Genomic DNA, 26,298 nt, shown 5'->3' with positions numbered 1-26,298 from the left:
TCATGATGAGTATTGATGCAGCCCAAAGTCAGTTATTCAACTCATTTCAATTGCCAGTTGCTAAAAGTTAACTGCAACAACAATCCTAAAAAAATCATCCTCATCACCAATCAGACTGCCATTGGAAAGAGAGAGCAACACTGAAGGGGGAAAAAGAACCAGCAATCACAGAAAAAGCCTTCTCAATGGTTGTATGCCATCTGCAGTTTAAATTATTCTGTAGTAAAAATCCCATTCCACTTGCTTGTGTTTTATTTTTCAGACATTAAAGTATTAGGTGAAATGACAACTCATTCCTAAAACAGAATGTCTTGTTTAAAGACCCTAACTCTAACCCTTGCATGACAAATAGGTCCAAGGAGGTGATACTTCCCCTCTATCGGGCGCTGGTCAGACCGCAGTTGGAGTACTGCGTGCAATTCTGGGTGCCACACTTCAAGAAGGATGCGGATAACCTGGAGAGGGTCCAGAGAAGGGCCACTCGTATGGTCAAGGGCCTGCAGACCAAGCCCTATGAGGAGAGACTAGAGAACCTGGACCTTTTCAGCCTCTGCAAGAGAAGGTTGAGAGGCGACCTTGTGGCTGCCTTTAAGTTCATCACGGGGACACAGAAGGGAATTGGTGAGTATTTACTCACCAAGGCGCCCCCGGGGGTTACAAGAAATAATGGCCACAAGCTAGCAGAGAGCAGATTTAGATTGGACATTAGGAAGAACTTCTTCACAGTTAGAGTGACCAAGGTCTGGAACAGGCTCCCAAGGGAGGTGGTGCTCTCCCCTACCCTGGGGGTCTTCAAGAGGAGGTTAGATGAATATCTAGCTGGGGTCATCTAGACCCAGCACTCTTTCCTGCTTATGCAGGGGGTCGGACTCGATGATCTATTGAGGTCCCTTCCGACCCTAACATCTATGAATCTATGAAAAAAATACAATACCTTTATCGCAGTAAAAGTGAAAGTTTGGTTTTCAACTAAATTTCCTAATATTTAAATCATGCTAAATGTCCATGACCTAAAGGACGATCTACCTCATAAAGAAGAAAATAGGATAGATGATACAATGAAAACAAAATATTAATATTTAATTATTTATGTACTTTTGAGTAATTTTAGCTCTATAAGTTTCATTTCACACAGGAAAAAGCTTTCTGCATTTATTCACAAGCTATCACAATTATTTAAAGAAATTCTCTAGGGTACAAGATGCCAATTTTTTTCAATCTACTATAGTTATAATATGCAGTAGGTATCAACAAAATATCTATAATTAAAAAAAAAAAGAGGGACAGGAGGAAGAAACTAACAATCTTTAAACTGCTACCAATTCTGGTACTTCAGTAAACTCACATAGATATTAGTCTAAAAGATTACTGAATACAAACTCAGCTGCAGTATGTACCATTGGGAAAATGATGATTTAAAGAAATTCCATTTTGTTAACTTAGACTAAGTAGTAATTTGAAATGTACAGCTTTGAAGGTGACAAAGCTCTTCAATCCACTGGCAAACCCAACTAATAATGAAGCATGCTGCATTATCTACTTTTGAATTACATTTCCTGAGTATAGCACGTACATTTTGAAGGAACACAAATAAAAATTTGTATGCCTCTTCTGGATCTTTTCTTGTTTCTAATAGAACGGACACCTATCTAGCACTGTAGAGGACTATTCTTCTTTCCATTCTTTCATGTAATTTTAAAAGCAAGTCTTAATGGCCTACAAAATCTATCTCTTTTAGTTTTAAGGTAGCTTGGGTTGACTGGTTACCTAGGAAACACAAGCTACTGTTTTCCGAGAGAGCAATACTTGTCCCTCTTCCCCTACCCAAAAAACACTCCGAGGTAGAAAAAAAGTGTTTCAAATCCTTGAAACTAACTCTAAACCTTTCCCAAGAGTGCATCTCTCAGTTTGCATTTTAATGTTAGAGGAAATGCAGTACTCATACATTTGTAATCAATTAAATACTGCTCAGGTATTTGTTTAAACAAGCCAGAAAGCCACTTTATCTGATAACTTCAAGAGGGGATGGCAGGTTCTACTGCACCTAGAATTATCCTTGCTACTTCCTTACTCTGTCAATTGCATTTAGATGATCACTGGTCAAATATCTTTTTTCTGCTGTGAAATATAGTAAGTCACATTATTGCTTATGTTTAGATGCAAGTTTTAACTGCTAAACCATTTAAATCCTCCTTAATCTTTGATTTAAGTAAAGACCTTTGTTTTCAAAACCTTGTGCCTGACAGGGAATTACATCCTTTCACAAGGCACACCTGAACTCAACATTCAATGGCATTAAAGGCTCCCTGCAAGGGCTGCTACTGCTGTGAGCAACCCAATTTTCCAGAGGCAATGGACAAGTTTATAGACAAGTTGTTATTTTATCATGTATATGAGGTAGATGCATATAAACCAATATTATTAAGTAGGTTTCAGCCTGAGAGACTTTTTAAAAACCAGGGCTAAGAAAAATGCTGGAAGCATTCTGCACCAAATGTGTACAAAGCCAGAAAAAATGTCACTCATGAATGACAAGACAAAGCCTGACAGCATGTTCAACCTACTGTTTATCAAGGTCCTGCCAAAATTTCCCTCCTAAAAAATGGTACGTTCTGCATGTCACATTTCACAGGGCTGTTCATCAAATCAAGCAGAATCCTGGATCACCCACAACAGAGCACAAGCAAGGCTTCAATCATGCGACAGCTGGTGAACTGCTTACCAAAGGCAGACTCCCCCTGCTCCAGTTCTTGTTTCAGTCTGTTGTAATCTTCTTTAATTCTCTCTAATTTTCGGACATTTCTGGCACTCAGTACCAAGAGCTCTTGGAGAAGTCCCTCCAGCCCTTCTTTCTCAGATGTTAATGATCTAATTTCTTCTACAAGATCCTTAGCAGTACAGAAATTACGTCCTGCAAATGCATTTGGAGAGCAGGGGTGGACAGGAAAAGAGAAGGAAACAAACAATTGCAACATCAGTAGATTACATAGAAAACATGGGAAATTAAGCAACTAAACATCCAAACAATAGCTTCAACAGCAGTAATGAAAGCCAGGAAAGTTTTGAGTTGGTCTTAATTTTTCTCCTCTACTGAATCTTATTACAGGCAACTCTCTCAATAACCCACTGAAACAGGTTATCCAAAATGATGGTTTATCTTGCCTCATTCGCACACACATAGCATCACAACCTTTTAAATGTTTGTGGAGAAAATCTAATTTGAATATTAAAGTTGAGGGAAATTTCATACTGTGTAATTCATGGGTCATTACACTGCAATCTATCAGATCATCACCAGGTTTTGCAGTGTATTTCAAGTCATAATATGTTTTAAATGGATGTTATCAATCTCTTAGACTGAAAATGCATTTTCTTTGAACAAAGGTAAACCACTAAACAGTATTTCATAAAAGTTTTTTATAAACAACACACACTTTGCTGGTTACATTAAATATGTAATTAAGAAAACAATGAGATCACATGGACAAAGTCTCAGCAGTCATAAATCTCTACCTCTGTCTCTCTGTGACAGGTGGAGCACAGAAGCCATGCAGGATTCCTCATGTTCCCAGATCACATTGTCCTCACATTAAGTTAAACACGCAGCTCTGCTGCTAGCCTGCTGCTGTCATTTTGATATGTACATTTAACCTCTCTGCATCTCAGTTTTATTCAATGAAGATAATAACACCAAAGTGCTGTGAGGATGAATGCATCAATGACAATGAAATGCTCAGATAGTAAGGGCTTGTCTACACTAGAAAACAAATATACCAGAATTGAAATAACACAATCCCTATAGTATGGACACAGCTTCATCAGTTTCAGGCTATCCATAGACATAAAACTTTAAATCATTTTGAAGCAGGGGTGGGCAAAATATAACATGTGGGCCACAACCAGCCTGCCAGTCAGTTTCATCCAGTCTGCGGCACCCCGCAACGAATTGTGACCTGCCTAGTCCTTCTGCCCACGAGGGTGGGAGCAAGGTGTCTACACCCACCCCCAACATTTCCTATTATGCCTCACCCCCACCCTCGCGGGCAGAAGGGCCAGCCCTGCTAACTGAGGATGGAGCTGCTGCTGCAGGCTTCCCCGGCGTCCCACTCCCTCCAGGCAGTGGGTAAAGAAGTGGGCGCAGGGGCAGGGCTGCAGCTGGGTGGGAGCATGGAGTGCAGGGCTGGCTTCAGCACGGAGCCATCACCCAGGGGGGCAGCAACAGCATGGAGTTCAGGTGGACAGCATGTGGGTGTGAGGGGGGAGAGGTATGGAAATCCCTCCCATACCTCTCCATGGTGCACAGCCCTGGCAGGCAATGGGGGGCAGCAGTAAAACCAGGGGGGAGGGAGGAGGCACTCTGCTCGGCACTGGTGCCTGGCTCCTGACTCCGGCCAGCACTGCGAGGAGCGCACCCCCACCGGGCCATTTGTTTCCCCGGCACTCCCCACACTCACAGGGCACAGGGGGGAAGCCACAGGCACTGGAGCGAGCTGGGGCAGGGAAAGCAACTAGCTCCAGCGCCTGAGGCTTCCCTCCTGTGTCCCACAAGTGTGGGGATTGCTGGGGGAACAAACGGCCCGGTAGGGACTGTGCTCTTCGCTGTAACGTGCAGCACTAGCCAGAGCCAAGCACCAGCACCCTCACCTTCTGCTGTGCCATGGAGGGAGTGGGGGGGGAGGGGGTGGTCCCCACACCGCTCCCACCCTCCCTCACCCTCCACAAACCATGCATGAAGACAAACAGACAGACACACATATACCCGCCCCCCCCAGTATGGCCTGCGTTGACTACAGAAGAGGACAGTGTGTTCCACAGTCACTCACCCACACCCCACAAACGCCACATAACCCCCAACATACCCTACACCCCCACACAGCCACACTCCCTCTCAAACTTCCCCCACATGCCCCCCACACCCTCACCCCACCATAAACACCCCTACACTCCACCACACACCTCAACCACACCCACCCACACAATATAAAAGACTAAGAATTTATTTTTGAGTTATTATGCAATCATCTCTTTATACAGTACACAAACACAAATGATGACAAAATATTTTTAAAATAAAATTTAAATATGTTACGGTAGGTGTTTGACTTTCAGTGTGTGATTTGTTTTTTTCTGGTTCCCCCCTCTCAAAAGGAGTACTACCAGGGGGCAAGGGCAGAGACAAAAGTCAAGGGTTAAGGGTGGGACTTCTGGTCCCAAGATGGCAGTCAGAGAGTGGGACACCTGGCAAGGGGCGAGGCTACTCATGCAGCCCTCGACAGCTCACCAACCCTGTTAAGCAGCTCTCTGCCTGAAATAATTGCCTGCCCCTGTTTTAAAGAGTTGGTACATGGACTTGTCATTCACAAGTATACACCAGGTGTCCCAATTTAACAGTTTTATTTCTCTGCTTCCAGATCAGTAAAACTGAGCTAATCCCCTCTAAATTAAACCTATAGAAAATAGTTTTAATTTACAAAAGTTTAGGTCCACTTCAACTTCATTGGGCAGATATAACAGTTACACTGAAACGGCTTATATCAGTACAATTTGTCTAATTAAGTTTTAGGTCTGTCTCCTAAAGGTATATGTAAACCCAAACAAGAAGGGAGATGAGCAGTCTGACAAAAATCACTGTTATGCAGCCATATCCACAGGTATAATTATGTCAGTTAAACACACAGGGAGTGTCTACACGCAATTAATGCAACTGAATAAACTCCGGCACAGTTCACACCAGAACTTACTGCTCCTGGGTGCTACGTTTGCATGTGTGCCCATAATCGCAGCATGTTGAGCTGGATCAGAGCAGCCCTGGCTGCTAAGGGACCCAGGAGTCAGCCTGCCAGCCCTAGGCTGCTCTGACCCAGCTTAAGATGCTGAGGATGGGCTAGCTGGAGCATGAGGGTACCCCAGTGCAGGGCTAGCCAGCAGGTAGTCTCTGCACTAAAGCACCCTTGTGCTCCAGCCAGTCCTGTTAGCATCTACATATGCATTGCAACATACTAAATCATGATACCACAGGATAGTACTTGTGTTGACATGTACTATCCTACAGTGGAATGTATTATGTTACTGTGGCCTAATAGGGCTGCATGTGTAGACACTGAGACTTCACTGCAGAGCTAATTAGTCAGCTCCACAGTAAAAAACTTGTGTAGATTTACCCACTGACACATACCCCTTAGCCCTTAAGCAGAATACTTACAGTAAAACTTAAAAGTAGGCCAGCGCTGAGGCAACAGCAGCCATGTAAGTACCTGGACACAACATTTATAAATGTCCTGCTGCCTCTTGAAACATTTAGGGATTATGTCTTAAACAGGAAAGGCATTCAGGAATTACAGATTAATTTCTACCTCTAAATACTGTGAAGCAAATCTACTATTTGAAAATTAAGAATGAATAGGTTACAAGAACCTGAAACCATAGTAGCTTTATCTACACTACAAACATCATCCACATGATAAAATATACTCTTAAACCTTTCCTTAAAGTACAATAAATTGCTCCCTGTGTACAAGAAATGATAATTTTTTAAACAAATATTTTCCTACTTTAAGAAATATGTCACAGCATCAACCAACAATGAACTAAAGTTGGCAAAATGTCATCTTCAAACGTAAAGATGTGGTGCATATTTTAATTTAACCATAAAAGGGGAAAGGACTCTCAATCCAATATCTTGTCCTTTACTGTAAATTAAAGAAGGCAACCTTAATCTTTTCTTGCTTTTAAAAAATTCTGCCTTTCTCTTGCTCCATCAGTATTCCACATGCCAAACTTCAACCTATAACAAATATCTTCAGCTAAGTAATTCTAAATCTTAAAGAGCATGGTGTATAGCTGTTACCATGCTTTTCTCCATTAATTCACTATGCAAATGTTGTAGTCCTAGTCTGTAAAAACGGAGGAAAGAGAAGAGGACTTGTATAGATGCCCAAAGTTTAATGAACAGCAGATAATCCGGCTATCTCCAAGTCAGTAAGGCTGACAACAAAACAACGGTTTCTACTCCGAATGCATGTCATTATGAATACGAGCACCAGCGCACAGGAGTCTTAATAAAACATGAAAAAGGAAATATTCTTAATTTAAATCTAGAGCTTTTTCTTTATATTTCTGGAAAAAAAGCAAGGGAAAATGTATGACATTGTGTATAAAACTTTCATATCTGTTGAATGATTCTGAATTCCCAGAGGGAAGATTAATATCAAAACTCAGGCAATGATGAAATGGCATTAGATATATGCCCATAAGGCAAATCTACCTGATGCAGCTTTCCCTGATAGCAGAAATATGTCCATGACGAAAATTCAGAAAAGCATATACAGAGCAGTACACCACCTCCTGAAGGTGTCATCAATGAACTCCTGACCTCAATCAGAGTAACTAAAATAGGCACTTTCTAAATGCCACAAGGAGGTTGATTATATATGTTACACACACACACACAAAATATACTTAGCTGCTAACATTAAAAGATGTCCTTTTGCTTTTTGACAGATTGAAAGTCACTTTAAATTGTTACAGAAATGTTCTTTATATATTTGTCAAAATATTTCATTTTCTTAATTTCATAAAATGTATCAATTTGATAACTAAATAATCATTTTACCTAAAGGAGTATACTTTATTGTTTTCTTGTGCAAACGGAGCTAATTTTTTATTGCCATGCTGCCAAGATGAACATTTTTGTTGGATCTCACTCAGTAAGCAAGATTACCTGTCCTCAAATAACAGAAACTAACATCTACCATGAAAACCAAAAATTTCAAAGGAAGCAATGTCAATGATTCAGAAAATCAAAATCAGTAGTGGAACAATAAAATGAATGAATGAATGAATGAATGAATCAGGTTAAGCAGAAAACCAAGGTTTTGATCACTTCCAGTTATTCAGAAACCTATGGCAGGTCTTACAAGAGTAACTGTTTCATTCCCCTCCTTTGCTCAAACTCCAGTTTAGAAAGTGCTACATGCTTACACAGAACTCTTCTGCTGTTCCGATTAATGTGGTATTTTTATTTTGTTCTAAACTACTGCGGAGTAAATGTGATCCATTAAATTACCGCCAATTTTCAACCCAGCGATAACTGTTATTTCAGTAGTGCAGATGATATACCATATAATAATGTATGTTATATATAAAAACCTAACTGTACAACGTTACCCCAGATGGGTGGAACTAACAGCTACATAAACCTGATAAAAATATTGCAAGATTCATGGAAATCTAGGCTAAGTAGAAATGTTCAAAAAACCATTGGCAGAAATGCTTTATCACGCTTTACTTAAAAGTGTTATAAGTCTGAGTGTGAGCAGATATTCACAGTTCAGTTGGGGGGGGGGAAGGGGGGGGGCTCACAGCCTGCTCCCACTGGCCAGTGGGGACACTCCCACACACCACCCAGGAGGCTGCCAGAGTGGCCTCTCTCCCCAGCCCCATTTCCCTGACACCAGCTGATGACTGTCAGCAGCAGTTGGCTCTGCGGCTCATTGCTGCCTTGCCAGGGGGACTGAGGGGGAAAAGGGTTTGGGCTCTGTGTCCCCACAGCCCCCCAGGCCTGGACCCCTTTACCTGTGGCACCCTGCAGCCTTCCGCCTCCATGGCCAGCTACAGCTCACAACTGGCCAGAGGAAGGTGGCGAGGCTGGGATCAGAAGCTGTCACTGACTCGGGTGAAGGGCGGGCAGAGTGCCAGCAGCAGGGAGCTGGACCCCAGTTCCAGTGCCAGTAAGTAAGGGGTTGGGGAGCCAAAGAAGGGGGGAGGGGACCATGCAGGGGACCCCTGTTGGCCCCCCCCCACTCCCCCAGCCCCCCCCGATCCCTGCCCGGTCCCATCCACCTCCTGCCCCCTGAGCTCCCTGATCCCTGCCTCGCCTGGCCCTATCTCCCCATCCCCCTGAGCCCCCCAATCCCTGCCCCCCCAGCATCCCAGAAAATACCCCCCCCAAAAAAAAACCACTGGCACTTACCAGCAGTACCAGCGGCCCCCCTGTACAGTGCAGGGTGGGGTGACAACTGCCGGAGCCCCATCTCAGGCCCTGCTTCCCCCTGCTGTCCCATGCTGTGTGGGGGGGGCTCTGCCAGGAGGCCCCAGAGCCCCCACTGCCCCTGATGCTGGGGTGAGTAGAGGTCTTTTTTTTTTTTTTTTTAAAGGGCCGGAGGCTGAAGTGGGGGCAGGCAGGGCAGCCATTGGCCGGGGCTGGAGGAATGGGGAGACAGCCATGGGGGTGCTGCAGGAGCCGGCAGGGAATGGGGCCAGGTGGGGCAGCAATTCAAGGGGCTGGCAGAGCAAGCAGGGGTGGGGCATGTGGGCCCTGCGGAGGAGGGTGGCCCCTGCGGGGGCCATTTGGCCCCTGTGGAGGGGGGCATAGCCCCTGTGGGGGGCAGCAAAACATATATTCATGTATTTATGAAACATGTATTTAGAGTTCACTTTATTATTATGATAGAGACACTGGTAGGCTTCCAAATTGCTTTAACACTGTAGACAGATCAATAAAACATTTCCCAACTGATTGCTGTCTCTCACTCTCTCTATAGCGGTCTTTTGTTTTAATTGTGGAGGAACATGGATTTTGGGATATTTTACAAAGTGACTTTGGGATTTTTTTTAATCAGGGATTTTTCAGTTTTCCGATAGGGAACACCAGAATTCCTGCTAGGGAGGCCAGTGGAAGGACCCAGGCAGAGGAGCCTGCTCAGAGCTGGCACCTTGGACCCAGCTGGCTACGGCTGACCTCCTGGCCAATTGGGGCCAGGAGGACATGCTTTGACAGTACAAAGCAGGCCGCCACACTGGGAATGTCTTCTGGGCAATAGCTGCCCAGATGGCCAGGCAGGGGGCACACATGGCAGTAGTGCTGCACAAAGCCCAACCCTGCAGCCACAGCCCAATGGCAGCTGGCCCAGAGGGGCATATGCCTCTACTGGCTGTGCAGTCCCTATCCGGGTCTGGTAGGTGCGCAGCAGGTCACAGCCAGGCAGCATCCCCCACTGCCAGACTGCTGCTGTGGGTAGAGGGTGCAGGGAACTCTCGGTTAGGGCCACTTCAGCAATCCAGCTGGCACAAGGGGTAGTGTCCCCAGGTACCAATTGGCTGGGCCCCAAAAGCTCCTGAAAGTGAGTAGCCCTGAGCTATTTGACAGGACAGCTTTTTGTACTGATGGGGCCAGGACAGGGCAGCTTTTTATACTGCTGGGGACAGCACAGGTGCTGGTCCCGGGCTCTAGCTCCCCCTGGCTGCAGATCCAGGAGAAGCCAGGCAGGGTTATTATGCCTCAAGTGGCACAATTTGCCCCACACCAAAGTGTATGTCCAGATGTGGGCACTGAGGCAAAAAACCCCGGCTCAAATTTGCACCACTTCTATTTGAGCTGCTGCAAGTGCACATGTTTGCATGTGTGGACGTGCCCTATGTGTCCGAGCTCTGCTTCTTTCCAGAGTTTCACCTTTCTGGTAGTTCATAAAATATCTTCCATATCCCTGCTGAGCTTGACTATCCCTAATCCTGAGATCCCCATCTCAGTGATCTCCTCTTCCCAAGTTTGTACTCCCTGTACAACCACTCCCAGCTCTGGTATTTCTATGACTTAAAGCAGTAGTGACCAGAGTGAGCTGCTGGAACTCCAGCTGTTACATCAGGTAGTCCTGCTATACCCTCACATTGTCCTGTTTTGAGAAGCAAAGCTATACTGATAGGAAAACAGAGCATGAGTATCAAATTGCTAAAATGCACAATGGAGCTTTTTGGTTTTACTTGGGGCAAAGCCAGAGCAATAGTGTACCCAAGACACTTAAGCTGGTACAGTATAAAAGTTTATTTGGCTAAAGGACACAAAAAGAGGGTTCCTGAGAGAAACCTTTAGGCTCTGGCAGAATATTACCTTGAGAGATCGCAAAGAACACTCATATCTGAAATTGGTATTAATTATACCAGTAACCAAGGACAAGATGATTAATTGTCAAGGATCCCAAGTGGCTAGTGTAAAAAAGAGCTATTAGTACTGGTATTCACTGCCTATGAAATGATACACTGCTAATGTAGGATGACTGTGTTAAGACTAAGCAATTTTATTCTGAGCAATACTGTTCTCAGTGCTTATACAGGTGCAAGCCTTCTGCTTTCTGCATATTTATTAAATATTATACTCAGGACCTCAGATCTCGGGGACTGTCTGAACTCTTATTCACACACACACACACACACACACACACACAAATCTGGAAAAGGCTTGCTGGTTGCAGACACTCTCCAGAGCATTTCTGCATTCAGTGGAGCAAAGTAGAAAGCTAAATTATGTATATGTTAGCCTGATTTTAAAATTGTCCAGTCTCACATGAAACATGAACTGAGATGCAAGAGCTCTTGCTGATAAATACCTTGAAGAAGTAATTAAAACTATTAGCACAGAGTGGCTGGCCATAACACTATGCTTTCAGCACGAACTAACAATTTTAAGGGAAATTTCTCACTGCTATTTGGATTTTGATTTAAGCTAACAGAAAAGCAATTCCTAACATGCTATAGAAAATCATGGACAATAGGATATGTAAAGATCATGTAAGATCATGAAAAAAAATTAAGAAAGTGCCAGACGTATTTTACACTAGACTCAAACAACGACATTAAGGAAGATGTATATGCTAGGGGTGCGCGAAGTGGGCAGTATTCGATTCAGATTTGGCCCGATTTGGGGGACAGTGATTTGATTTGCTGATTAAGGAATATTTCTCAAAGCAGGTATTCAAATGTCTGTTTGCAGTTCTGTAAATGTCTCCATCATGCAGACTATTGTAAATGTAGATTCTTCCCCATTGCTAAGACAGCTACTAGGGGTGTGCGAAATGGGCTGTATTCAATTTGGATTCAGATTCGGCCCAAATCAGGGACAGCGATTCCATTCATTGATTCAGATCACTGTCCCCGATTCAATTCAGCCAAATCTGAAACTGAAGATTCGATGCCGATTCAGAGAATTAGAGATTTGGCCATAGATACAGCTCTAAATGTTTTTTTCTACATACCTCAAGGTATCAGGCGTGGCTTGTGAACCCTGAGATGGTGAGGCAGATGGAGCATCCCATAAGAGTGCGGTGGGGCGCCACATGCTCAGCATCGAACCCAGAAGTGGACTGAAGTACTTCTGGTCCACTTCCGGGTCTCCTGCCAAGCGCGCTCCTCCCATGCTCCTGTGGGCCCCAGCATCTCAGCATTCACAAGTTGCCTGGTACCTTGAGGTATGTAGAAAAAAACATTTAAAGCTGTGTCTATGTCTGAATAGTCAAATCTCTCCGAACCAATTCTGAGGGTTCCAATTTGATTCAAAGAGATTAAAGGGTCTCCTAATTTGATTCAGAGAATCAGTAACCAAAAGCTACTCACAGCCCTAACAGCTACCCAAAGATAGCATCCTGTGACCAATGCCCCAAGGTATCCCATTCAGTTAATCAAGGCCCATCACATTTGATTGACTTGTAACCTCTGGACTGATCAGAAACTTGTAAGAACAAGTTTCACAGCTGGACAATCCAAAACAAGATCTAGGCAGTTGGCAATTGTAACATAATGGTCCCTTCCTCTCCGCTTTTTTCAGACTTTAATCGACCAACTATCAAGGAGAAATGCTTTGAAGCTATACAATTAAACTGTATAAGAGCAAAACAGAATTGTGTGCTCCAGGAGAAACAGAGAAATCACCACAACATCGCACCCAGTTCCTCATGGCAAAGCATACTACTCAGTGAAAGCTGTAAGGAAACTGCTTCCTGGCCTGCACTGGTGAGAAAACACACTTGCAGCTAAAAATATATTTGAACTTTGGTGATAGCTAATTTATTAAATATTGAATAGGAATGAATTTCTGTCATTTAGTTTTATAGCTTGCTTGTGGTATTGTTATTAAAGTCTTTCTGCTGTTAATCGAACGGGGTGTCATGCCAATCCTCAATTGCACTAGGTTTAAAACCTGCTTTTAACTACAAAACTAGTCCTAAACTATTATTCTCACTGCCCTAAAATAGCTTTATAAGGAAATACAACTGTTTAACAGATTATAATGCATATCAATTTTCCCCCTAAACATGGTATACTGGAGATAGTAAAGTCTAACATTGGGCCACAGTTCATTTGGCATGAATTACTGTATGTAGTTGACAATGAAGTATAGATTTGGACATGAAACCATTATTCCCCCTCAAACTAATGGGTTCGTAGAAATTAGCATCAAAAAAATAAAAAGGCGGTGGAGTCAGACCGAACCATATTTAGCAGTGTTAACATACAAAATATCAATGCAGCATAGGTTGTCGTTTGCTGACATTCTGTTCAGAAAACTAAGAATAGAACTCAGGCACTTGCAGATCTAGAAAGAAACAGATATAAGGCAAAATAAACAAAAAAAAAATTATGCATGATTTCAGGGTCTAAGAATGGCCACTTTCACCAAAAAGGTGCTATGTATGTCTACAATGGGAGATAATGGCTGCAAAGAGCCATTGAGTCACAAGAGGTAGCCTGCGGCCATATGAGGTTGCCACCCCAAACAAACACGTTACAGAGAAATAAGCAACACCTTCTCCAAATCCGAGAAAGAAGGGAGTTTCACTGTTTTGAGCAAGAAAGTTTCAGACAGGCAACAAACACGGCTGACTGAGCCCCAGCTATGGCGTAACCAGAACAAATGGACTTGTAACCACTCAACAATGGCAGTGCTGAGGGCCATCAAGAGACCTATAGGTTCCAAGCAACAACTCAGAGACTAACCGAACATATTGTTAGTTAATGGATTGGTTGCAAGTATTGCAATTCTACAGTATGTTAATATCAACTGTCAGCTATTGCTAAGCTGAGAAAGGAAGTTGTGGTGAACTGTACATTTAAGAGACTCTGGATTGAGAAAGCTGACAGATTGGAACTCAAGCACTGGACAGAAGCAGACCTCTGTCAGGTTTTCTGGCTTTGCATCATTCCTGAACAATGCCATATGTAGTCAGATAACCCTGGGCCAAAATTTTATGGAACACAGATTTAACACAAAAACCCTGAGAGTTTCCACTTTGTACAACTAACTAGGCTGTATAATACATCAGTCAGTTGATCAATTTATGATAGTAACATTTTGTGCTGTCCTATACTATGCTAATAAAGTCATGAAAAAAGAACTGAATCAAGAAGTAACTATAGATATTCTACTCCAAGAAATGCAAAAACACCCACGTAGCAAATCCCCATAGGAAGTTCCATCCTAGCTCCCACAGAGACAGTATACAAATGTCCTAAGTAAACCCAAGCATACGTTACCCTAACCTCTCCTTCCAGTACCAAATCTCTGCTGTTTAAGTTTCTAGCTCTTGGACAGGTAGCAGCCAAAACCTTTCAGGGAGAAAAGAAAGGTACTAAAATGCACTTATTCTGTACACTGGGTGGAGGGAAAAGCTGATGTTCTCAGTTCTGCAGACTCCTCTCTCACTCCCTTACCCATTACAAGCCTCTCCCAAGCAAAAGATCATATGAAAAAACAGACCACTATTTCTGACTGTCAATTTTTCTAATATGTCGTAAGTCACAAACTAGTATGAGCAGGATCATTTATACTAAAGTGAGAGAAATATGCTACTTTCTCTTATGCAGCTATGTCCAATGTCATTCAACACGTAGCCACAAAACAATTACTGGATGATGTAAAAATATGCATGTTGAATACAAATTGGGGGGAGAAACAGCAATACTACTGAGCACAGGCACCTGTTCTCCTTTCCACTCCACAATCAAAGTATTCAAAAACCAACACCTGTTGAATTAAGAACTAAAGAGCTAGCTACCATTTTACCTCAAGTCATTCATCATTATGATATCCATCAATGCCACTGAAAAACAAGTCTGAACATTCTCCCTCCAGTCATGAATGAGTACATAGGTTTTAGTTATAGCTTAGACTGGCAAAGGAAGTAGGGGGTCTGTGACCATGTAAAGAAAAATCTCAATAAGCATAGCACAATGAAAAGAAAGGAAAATTCATTGCTGTAACCAAGATTGCAGCAGTACTGATGGGTCTTGAGAAGAAATGAAGGAATAACAGGCTACATATCTTTATCCCAGGGAGTTGCAGAACAAAACACGTGACATCCCAGCCAGGGAGATCTTGGGATAAAGAAAGGTTCCTATACCCCAGGGTCCCCATGCGTGGGGACCTTTAAAAACCACATGTGCAACCTGGCTGCACAAATGGTTTCTAGACATCCCCAGTGCATGGGGACACTGGGATTGGGGAAATTCTCCCAGATTCTTGGCCCCAGGTTGTTGAGATCAGGAACAGATTCCATCCATTGTTAAATGAGCATAAGTCAGGAACCTAAGATCCAGTAACAACGACCAGTCCAGTTTGGACATGACAGTACAGTTCTAGTATAGGAATGGGCGCATTTATGAGAAATTATACCACTAGCAATTATATAGGCTAAGATGATGGTAATTACATCTCATTATGTGGGACATAAGCTGCTTACTATGGAATTCATCCCCCACAGTGCCCCACTGCCCCGGGGAATTATGAGGTTTCGATAAGCAGAGGGTGAGTACAGTGGTTCCTCTTCTTCTGAAGCATCAGGTGTTGGTCATTTCTAGAAACAGGCTCCAAGCATGATGGACCAGTGATGATAGTCTGGCAACACCCATGTCCTCAAAGGGTCAGGAAACTAATGAGACCAAGAGGTTGAGTAATAAAAATGAAAGTCACACTGAGATATTGATGTTTTTCACTGATGAACTAGCTGAGTTTTCTTCCCCTTGCTTAACAGCATTTTGTGTCAGTAAAAAAAGTTACAAAAGAGGAATATAAGTATCTTCTGATGGAATGAACAGCAACACAACCTATGAATCATGTAAAGAAAGAATGAGCAAACTGCCTGACAGAAGGCCATGTTGTCAGCTTGCCAGGAACCTCAGGACCATACCCAATTTGCATAAAATTAAGCAAAACACAGCATAATTACAAGAAATCAAAGAGTTCACGTTACCAAAAATACATGGGCACATGGTTAATTATACATCACAACGTATTGTCAATCTTTCAGTCTTCTTGTTCTTTCATACCTATCTTTAGTCATCACAATGAAAAAGTAGTGTTTAGCACCAACAGTAAATTTGCTGCAGGATTTTTAGCAGTTGTCTGAGGTAACTTCATTCCCTACTTTCTGACATCCAGATTTTATTATAAAAGAGGCAACAGTGCCAGCACAATATGTTCCGTGAAAAGACAGTAGTTACATACATACAACAGGCTGTTCAGCTGTATCTTATGTGGACACAGGTTATAAACGATGGATGCTCTTACTTTAAAATAAGTGTTGGAGGTCATATTATAATCAATATCCCAATCAGGTCCCATTTGCAGGCCAGTTTATATACATTTAATGAGATAGCTGGTGCTATTAGAAGAATTATAACATAAGATTTCTAATCTGTACAGTCAGTGTTACAAAAAAAAAAAATCACAACATTCTTTTAAAAGGAGCTATAAATCTACTCAGCCTCATTTCTCCATCTAGCCTAATTAACTTGTACAAGGATGAGGTTACAAAAGAGAAGGCAAAAAAATTAATGACACACACACCTGCAGCTCACATAGATAACTAGCTTATGAATTCAGCCTTTCTTTGGAGGTCTCTTGACATTTTTCCCATTTTATGTATGGCACCCACTACCCCCTTGAGAAAGAATATAAAACAAGGTATTCAATAGAACATTAAAATCTATAGACAGGCATAAACTTAGTGCTCAGGATTCCTGGGGACCCCTGCTGCTCTTGTATGTTAGCCTTTCCCTATGCCCCCAGGCATGCTGGGATCTGTACACCTCAGAGACAGTCTGAGACTTTCACCTTGTCCCCTGTGCATGGGTTGGGACCCCCCACCTTTAACAAGTCAGGACCTAGGGAGTCTTCTGCTGGTAACCTAAATATAAACTCTAAAAGCCAGGAAACACATGAAAGACAGATAAGGACATTACTCCTCTGTATGTTGTCCCAAGCAAAAGGGCAGGCCAGTTAGGTAGATTTATAGAGGGGAATGTAGCCCAGTGTAGTGCAACAACTTGGGCCATATAAGGAAGGAAATTTACAACCACCCAATAAACTGCTGCTCATGATCTGTGCATGCAGCACCAGAGGGCACCAAATAGCAAGGAGTAATTATTTTTATATGTTAACAACTTTTAAAATGTAAATGAATAAATGTGACAAGAGGAGATAGTGAGCTAGGAATGGTGGTCAGGGGCTCCCTATGTTGCGTGAGATGTGGAAAGGGAAGTGGAATGAGAAAGACACACTAAGTCTTCTTTCACGTGCTTAAATTTACTGTAAGCACCACAGAAGTGAGACAGATGCGGCCTGCCAGGCCACTCTATCTGGCCCACAGGGCCCCTAAAAAGTTTAGAAAATTAATTAATCTGCCTTGGGCTGCCTGTCACGTGGCCTTGATGGCCCTCTGCCCGAAATAACTGCCCGCCCCTGTTCTAGACTAATGGAATATGTGCTGATGACCAGTGCCGAGAGAGGCAAACAAGAAATAAACACAGGGATGAAAAAAAGGTTAATCCAGGTAATGAGATAAGAATCTCTAGTCCCAGCGCTGCATTTGGGGTGAGGAGTGCAGCCCCGCACAGCCTGCCCAGCTGCTTCTATCCCTGGGGCTCCGCACCATGTCTGCAGCTCTGGACTCACAGAGGGGAATCAATTCAGGTTCAGGCTTTTTGAATGTCTGTTCCTAGCCCCTGACATCAAAATATAACACATTTAATGTTTCTCCTTTATCCACTAGGTCAGTTATCTGCTCAAAGAAAGCAATTACATTATTTTCATATGATCTGTGCTTCATAAATTCATGTTGGAGGGTTTTTTTAAATAATTTGATTCTCCTGTGTGTTTTGTGGTTTATTTGGGGTATTTTACAGTTTATTTATTTACTCCAGTACATTTCCAGGCATCAAAGATAGACTGATTCATCCAAGATTTGCTAGGTTGTCCTTTTTTAATTTTTTTTAAAGTTAGGAAGTACGTTTGACTTTCTCTAGTCTCCACCCCTTTCACCTCCCTATTGTCCATGATTTCTTAAGAAGTCATGAATATTTCATAGATTGGTTCAGCCATTTCCTAAAGTACCCTCAGCATAATTACAACTGGTACTGCTGACTAGAGTATATTTAACGTACATGAAATATTCCTTAAACTGTTCTTTCCATTGTCTGGCATGCATTCCTATGATATTGCTAAAACGAATTATGTTAAATATCTGATTAGAAATATTTTTTTTGTAAAAACTAAAGCAAAGAAGGCATCAAATACTTTAGCCTTCTCAATATAATTGTTCACCTTCCTAGTTAAGAAATGGGTGTGTTCTTTCCTTTGCTTTCCCCCAGACTTCTGATGTATTTATATCCTGTTGCCTTTTATAGAATCATAGAAGTAGGGTCGGAAGGGGCCTTGTAGATCTTCAAGTCCAACGCCCTGCCTGGGCAGGAGGAAAACTGGGCTCAAATGATCCCAGCCAGGTAGGCATCAAGCCGCTTCTTAAAGACCCCCAGGGTAGGAGCCAGCACCACTTCCCTTGGAAGTCGGTTCCAGATCCTAGCCGCCCTAACTGTGAAGTAGTTCTTACAGATGTCTAATCTAAACCTACTCTCCAACAACTTGTGGCCATTATTCCTTGTTATCCCGGGGGGCGCTAGGGGAAACAAGGTCTCCCCCAAACCCTTCTGGTCCCCCCTAGTGAGTTTATAGACACAGTCACCAGGTCCCCCCTCAGCCTTCTCTTGTGAAGGCTGAACAGGTTCAGGTCCCGTAGCCTCTCTTGTTAGTTGCAAGTTTGGGTGAAGTTGCACATTACGCTTAGATCAGACTAAGGGCACTTAAAATATGTGGATCCATACATTAAAGCTTGTTAAATCATGCTAAGTGCTCTCTGAGCTTCTCAGTGTTATGCCACTTCAAGTGAAGGTTAACTCTGGGCCATGCTATCTAGCTCATTTTAGGGTAACTTCAATCTGCTCCAAGGAGAAAAAACGAGCAATTTGCAGACCTCCAGCATCCCCAGATGCACTACTCTTAGCCCTCCCACAGACCCATAGTGGGGATGGAGTCCAGGTATCCTGGCTCCTTCCGATGTCCCTGCTCACCAGCCCTCTAATGGCAAGTCAGAGCTGTACAGGTAAGAAGAAACAGTTTAACCCTTAAAGTGCAACTGCTCACAGCATGTTCTATTTTTAACACTACTTATTCCACAGAGTTAGTATGTTCCAGGTGTAACATGAAACTTCACCCTTATTTTGTCTCTTAGCCTTTCTGATTTTATCCCTATGTGCTTGTGCTATTCCTGATGTTTATTCTTACAGCAAGTGGAAATAAGGGAAGTTAAGTATGATTCCTTCTGGATTTTTGGGCTCTTAAAGATTTCTTAAGAAGCGATACTGGTCTCTTACTAAGTTCACCATTTTTCTCCTGAATTGGGTTAATTTGTCATTTTTCACTTAATATTGTTTCTTTCAATAACTACCTCTTTTTTTTTTCTTTTTTTTTTTTTGCAAAAAAAATATTTCTTCATAGACAGACAGACAGACTTCTACTTTCACAGGCCTGTCTCATTACCAGTATGGTTCACTGGACAGGCCCTGGCATACATATAACTTTTACAACCTAAAAATCCCATTACAATGCTCGCACCCAAGCACCCATCCACATTTCCTTAATCATTACAATCATGCTGGCCCGCCTACACTCCCTCTACCTCCTCTACCCTTTCCCTTAAAGGAGTGTAAGAGTAACTACCTCTTAAACTCCTTTATCCATTAAAGCATGAGTAAATAAGCATGAATATTATGAGGTATGATGAGAGGGGGAGATATAGGGAAAGTAACTTTACATTTACTGCAGGATAAACACAGGCAGCTTCTGTGTAGCTGGTGATCTGCCATAGTAGATTTATACCCTCTTACCTCATAGTACCTTATCTGTGTGCCCCTATCTTTAAATTGCCTCCCATACAGGCTCTTCCTACTGGTTCTCTGAATTTAAGCTTACTTTACTGAACTCCTTTTTCTGATTTCTTCCCTTTCTTAGGACATTGAACTCTGCCGTTTCATGATCACTTGCACTTGATTTACTTTCTACTTTTAGATTTCAAGCAGTTCCTTCAAAAATCACATCTAAAGGACTGAAGCCCTAATCATATTTATTTTAGAAGATGAGAAAACCTTGTTTCTGGCACATTCAAAGTACTTAATGTTAACTATCTGTGCCCTGCCCTATTCCTTTTCTGACAGGCATAGGAGTAACTATATTCTCTCTTTATCACCAGGCGCTTTTGATGTTACCGCTAGCTGCTCAGAGACATCCTCATCCACCCCTTGTTCTCACTGAGTGGTTAATACTAGACCTCTACCACAGCACTACCTCTTGTCTTTTGTTCTATTCCCCCTTTACCTTCACTCAGAAAATTCAGTAAGTCTGCCTCTCCCCCCTGCTGTATCTCAGAGATCTACACATTCTTGATAAACAATGCAACACCTCCTTTCTTCTTTCCCCTCCTGTTCTTCCTTAACAAGCTTCCCTGTCCAAGGTATCCTTCTATACCAGTAATGCAGTCCAACAGTCCAGTATAGACAGTGAAGAAGCACTGTAAGCAGGTATTGATATTGGTAGAGGTGAAAGCGAATGAAGCTCAAGTGTTACAAACTGTATTATTTGGTCCAGTGATGATGTGGTTTGTATTACTAAGGAGGCACAGCTGGTTTCTGAGTCCACTGCAAGGTGTGGTGCCTATGGGAGCTAGGTGGTGTGGGGAGATGCCATTTAAGATTATGGGGCTGTCTGTAAACCAAGAGTCCATGGCTACCTTGAGATGACTGTCATTTTCCAGGAGGGACTGGCGTAATTAATGATGAGTCCAAGGTGTTCAAGATGGAAGCTAAGTGACTTTCTGCAGTCCCTTCTTAGCATTTGATTAAATAAACTACTACTTATGAAAGCTTATGCACCTCTGATTTAGTTAGTCTATTTGGGTATAGGCAACTCAAGTGTTTCATCAGGTTGTTCCATTACCCCTCCTATCTCTATGACTTTATTGCAGTTTCCCATTTCCCACCACCCAAATTCTGACTTTGATTATGTCATTGTTTATTTATTTCTGTCTGAAGCTGCCATTATTCAAACCTATTTTAAGCCTACATGGTAAACTGTCTTACTCTGTTTTACTTCTATACCCTTTACTCCTTGGTAAAATCACAAGTAAACTGTAGTGATAAAGCATATAAACCATGATCTTGCAAAGTTGCAATGATGATTCCCCTCAGTGTCTCCCATTGATTTCAGTGAGAAATGAGGTTCTACAGTGCCGCCCAGCTCCTGATTAATTTTGTGGGATATGATTTTTGTACCTAATACCCAAGAGGACTGAAAGGTAAGCGACAATGTGAACATGCAGCACAACTTTTTCATATACAAATCTACTTTTTCTTCTTTTCTCTGCAACACAACTGTCAAAGAGAAAACTCACAGACCTTGTGCTCTGCCAGTTAGATGTCTCACAAGAGGACAGTTGCAAAAATCCACCTTTGAAAAAGAATATTTAAAATACACAAACCATACATAACACGCACATGCAAAAATAACCATAGAAAGGAAAACAATATAAACTTAAAAACTATTGTGCGGGCCACGCCCTGATCCCACCTTTGTCGCCATGTGCGGCGGCGATTCCGATCTCATTCCCGTTGCCATGTGCGAGCCGGGGGCGAGCCGGACCCGTCTTTGTTGCACACGGGCTGTGGCCAGCACCCCGGGCACGCGGGGCTGGAGAGAACCACGGGGCTGTTTAGCACACGCAAGTTAGAATTAGTTACGGAGGCGTAATGGTTGATTGAAAAGATTGTTTACTTGCACCCAAAGATGGTATTGGTGTAGGCTGGACAGGTTTCCAGGCACAGCTCCCGCTTGGATCCTCGCTAGAGGAACACGACAAATTGATTGCTCCCACGGAGTTGTTCAGGCTCCGCGGGTCCGGTTCGGTTAGGTTCGAAAAGTTTTCCCCGGAGTTACTTAGGCTCCGCGGGTCTGAAGTTACAGGAAAGGGATACGTCTAGGATTGCGCTCGGCGACGGGGAGAGGCTAGAAGCACTATTGCCTCTATTGCCTGCTTAGGGGAGGCGCATTGGGTCCACGAGGGTCCGCAGCGCTTGGAGATCTTCACACAGAATCTCTCTCGTTCTCCCTCCTCCGACTTGGGCGGAAACTACCCAAGCCTTTTGTACGGCTAGCAAGCCAATCGCTAGCCGCCACGTGTGCCTACATTAGGAATGGGCCAATAATGTGGCGTGAATCCTAATACAAATGGCGGGAACTTCTTTGCAGCGTGTATCACTATGATGCAAAAGAAATGCAGCCTGCAAAGAAGTGGTAATCTGGAGGGAAATCCCCATTGCACCAGAGTTCTCTCTTGCAGCAGAGAACTCTACCGTGCAAAGAAAGCGACAAATTGGCGGGAAATAATTTACCAGTGCCGAAGCACACACACAAACAAAAAATCACACCTTTGGGTTGTGACATCCCCCCTTGCTGAGAGCATAGCTAAATTATGCCATACTCTTCCCAGCAATCTAGAAGTTTGTCGTGATCATCAAACGAGTCAACAAGCCAACAAACAAATATACAAACATAAAATTTGCTGTCCTGGGATCAAGTTACATAACAATCAAGAAATAATAATCAACATAAACACAATCTGATTTATAACAAAATTGCACGATCAGGGCTTCAGTGGGCGTCGTGGCGAGGTCACACGTCTCCTCACTCTCCTCAGTGATGTCATCTCTCTTAAGGCTCCTCCTTGCCATACGCTCTGAATTCCAGATCTGTAAACAGAAAACTCTCAAAACAGATTAATGACCTAATTTAACAAACTTAAACAATTTTTAAACGATTTTCATGGCTTAATTAGACGAGATCATCAAAGATTCATCATCTGGTTCTTCCAAATACCGGAAACCTAACTCATAAGCTAACTGCCATTGGCCTGCGTCCCCTAAAATCTGAAGCTGCCGCTTGTTAAGTCCGGAACGCTGTAAGAGAAATCCAAACATGTATCACTCCTCTAGGGTTCTCGGTGGCAGTGGTGGGAGATCGGATCCACGTCGTCTGGTGCCTTGGGTCCTGGTCGGGTGTTGACAGTCCCGATCAAAAGACAATCTTGGCTCCATCAGGATACGCAGTCTTGGCAATTGACAAAGAAGATTACTCTTTAATCACATTTAAATTCTGTAGCCATAAGATCTAGCCATGAAATTATAGCTTCTTCAGATTCCATTTCAGATTCTTTATACCATTGTTGTAGATCTGTCCAAGCACAAATACGACTGATGGCAGTATCTTGCGTATCAGTTGCTTGGTTGACTGTGGCTGTAGGGCAAGCTGCTTTTTCATGAGTCGATGTTGTTATAGGCTGAACTGCTGCCGCGGGGGTTACTGCTGCTGTTGCTGCTTCAGGCAGGAGGGGCGGATGCACTCCTCCGCTTGACTCTCTCCGTCAGCAGGAAGGCACGGTCGGCCGAGACGCTGCTGCATCGCTAGGTGGGGTTGCCGGCGACGACGCTGCGTCGATGGGCGGAGTCGCTGACCGAACTCTCGCGGGTTCGTTAGAAGCTCCACCTTTCTTTTCCGGTTCTTCCACACGGTCTCCCTCTTGCTCGGCGCCATCTTGGACTGGCGTTTCAGGCTCCCTTTTCTCAGCCGCTTCTTTGACTGATCGAATCGCCATCTGCAGCTGGGTTTTCAAACTTAAATTTTTCTGCATTAGATTCATTATAGCACGAATGGTTGCACTACCTTCTCCCCCCTTTTCGTACCGCAAGGCCACTCGTTCATCTGCAGGGCATTCCTCCGTCTCCAGATCTTCGTGGAGCTCGGATGGAAGCTCGCGACCCCGTAATCTAGACACTATCATCCCCGGGGGGAATGGGCCGATGGGCTCCGGTTCTTCACTCTCCCGAGCATATCGTAGGCATCGGGCACACTCCCGGGCGAAAGTCGGGTTCGTTTCGCCCGCCAGGTTGGGTTCGGCGAGGGACACAGTATCGAGGGGCCTAAACAGGACCCGCTCATCTCTCATTATACACCAGAACGCCGCAGGGAGCAAGTACACTTCCCTTTCTCTTGGGGCTCCGTCTTCGGAGATTCCCTCTTCTCCCTTTAGCGACAGATGGCCACTTACAAATCTTTCACCCATTCCGCCTGCCTGGTGGTAAGCGATATGTATCTCTAATTCTTCAAAGCTTTTCACTTGGTGTTGGTTATCGCACCAAGGGCAGTTCCTAACCAATTCTAACTCTAGCGTATTCTCTCTTAATCCCGTCTGGGTTGCTACATGTGCATTCTCTCCCGATCCCATCCTCGTCGCCGTGTGTGGGCCGCGCCCCGATCCCACCTTTGTCGCCATGTGCGGCGGCGATTCCGATCTCATTCCCGTCGCCATGTGCGAGCCGGGGGCGAGCCGGGCACGTCTTCGTTGCACACAGGCTGTGGCCAGCAGCCCGGGCACCCGGGGCTGGAGAGAACCGCGGGGCAGTTTAGCGCATGCGAGTTAGAATTAGTTACAGAGGCGTAATGGTTGATTGAAAAGATTGTTTACTTACACCCAAAGATGGTATTGGTGTAGGCTGGACAGGTTTCCAGGCACAGCTCCCGCTTGGATCCTCACTAGAGGAACACGACAAATGGATTGCTCCCACGGAGTTGTTCAGGCTCCGCGGGTCCGGTTTGGTTAGGTTCGAAAAGTTTTCCCCGGAGTTACTTAGGCTCCGCGGGTCTGAAGTTACAGGAAAGGGATACGTCTAGGATTGCGCTCAGCGATGGGGAGAGGCTAGAAGCGCTATTGCCTGCTTAGGGGAGGCACGTTGGATCCGTGAGGGTCCGCAGCGCTTGGAGATCTTCACACAGAATCTCTCTCGTCCTCCCTCCTCCGACTTGGGCGGAAACTACCCAAGCCTTTTGTACAGCTAGCAAGCCAATCGCTAGCCGCCACGTGTGCCTACATTAGGAATGGGCCAATAATGTGGCGCGAATCCTAATACAAATGGCGGGAACTTCTTTGCAGCATGTATCACTATGATGCAAAAGAAATGCACCCTGCAAAGAAGCTGTAATCTGGAGGGAAATCCTCCGTTGCACCAGAGTTCTCTCTAGCAGCAGAGAGCTCTACCATGCAAAGAAAGCGACAAATTGGAGGGAAATAATTTAGCGGTGCCGAAGCGCGCACACAAACAAAAAAATCACAACTTTGGGTTGTGACAACTATGAGCCTGGAACCAACCCTCACTCAAGGAAAAATCTTACTCATGTAAATAGAAGTTATGCCTTGGTAAGGACTGCTTGCTTCTGTTTTGTCAGCAGATCGGATAACTCTTAACCTCTATCAGCTGAAATCTAGAAATAAAATAGACATATTCTGGAAGGGGAGGCACCGCTTTCCAACAACTTTGAAATTCCCTAAAGTGGAAGGGCTTTTCAGAGGAAGAGCTAAAAATAGCAATCAGTTTGCTCAGAAATAGGGCAGTTACTCCTTTAAAAATAAAACAAATACCCTGCACAGAACAACCACAATGACAGCACTAGAAACAAAGTTTATAAGAACAGTAGCATTAAACTGCCTCCTGTCATCATTATTAGGAATCTGAGCTTTCTGTTTCCTGTTGAAAAAATACAATATTTTCCCATTTAAAGGAGAAAAATGCAGATTTTCCGTTTTCATGGGGGAAAAACACGGATTTCCCCATTTGAAGCAGGAAACTGTGGGCATTTCTTTTGCAAAGAGCTCTCTGCTGGCTGGCAGAGCTCCAGCTTGCAAGAGCTTCTTGCAAAAGGGCCAGGAAACCATAAGCCCTGTCCAGAGAGGGAGGGAGAGGCGAAAGGGGTAGCGCTTGAGTACCAGGGTCAGCCAAGGCTTGGCTCAGACTCACCTTTCCTCCTGAAGCCTTTGGGGTAAGTAAAGCTTGCAGGGGGCTAGAGGCCATCTGGCGGCCCCCTCCAGCAGGACTGGGGGAGGTGGCAGGGGGTTCCGGGTTGGGAATGAAGGGCACCAGCATGGTTGAGGGGGGGCCCTGTGGGTCAGGTGTAGGTGACACTGCCAGGACTGGGGGAGTTGAGAGGGGGCTGTGGGAAGAGCCAGCAGGGCTGGCAGGGGGCAAGGCAGGGCTATGTGGGTAGGGTCTGGAGAAGCAGGGAGGAGTCTACAGGTGCTCTCAGGCCAGCAGCAGGAA

The 26,298-nt window shown here is 44.0% G+C and overlaps 1 protein-coding gene across 4 annotated transcripts in view; it reads right to left on the bottom strand.

Moving 5' to 3' along the window:
- The window catches only part of DISC1 (DISC1 scaffold protein), a 376,514-nt gene that overhangs the window by 177,552 nt on the left and 172,664 nt on the right, over nucleotides 1–26,298 (bottom strand). For 3 of the 4 annotated variants that reach the window (XR_009455877.1, XM_059715412.1, XM_059715410.1), the window contains exon 10: nucleotides 2,723–2,911. The exons of the other annotated variant lie outside the window; for it this stretch is intronic. Coding sequence is in view for 2 of the 3 variants with exons in the window: in XM_059715412.1 (XP_059571395.1) it covers nucleotides 2,723–2,911 (189 nt within the window). In the remaining variant the exon portion in view is untranslated. The remainder of the gene's footprint in view (nucleotides 1–2,722; nucleotides 2,912–26,298) is intronic. 4 annotated transcript variants of the gene reach the window in all.

Source organism: Alligator mississippiensis, chromosome 1, assembly GCF_030867095.1.
Source record: "Alligator mississippiensis isolate rAllMis1 chromosome 1, rAllMis1, whole genome shotgun sequence".
Taxonomy (NCBI): domain Eukaryota; kingdom Metazoa; phylum Chordata; order Crocodylia; family Alligatoridae; genus Alligator; species Alligator mississippiensis.
The sequence above is the reverse complement of the archived record's forward strand: the minus strand, read 5'-3'. Positions and strand labels throughout refer to the sequence as shown.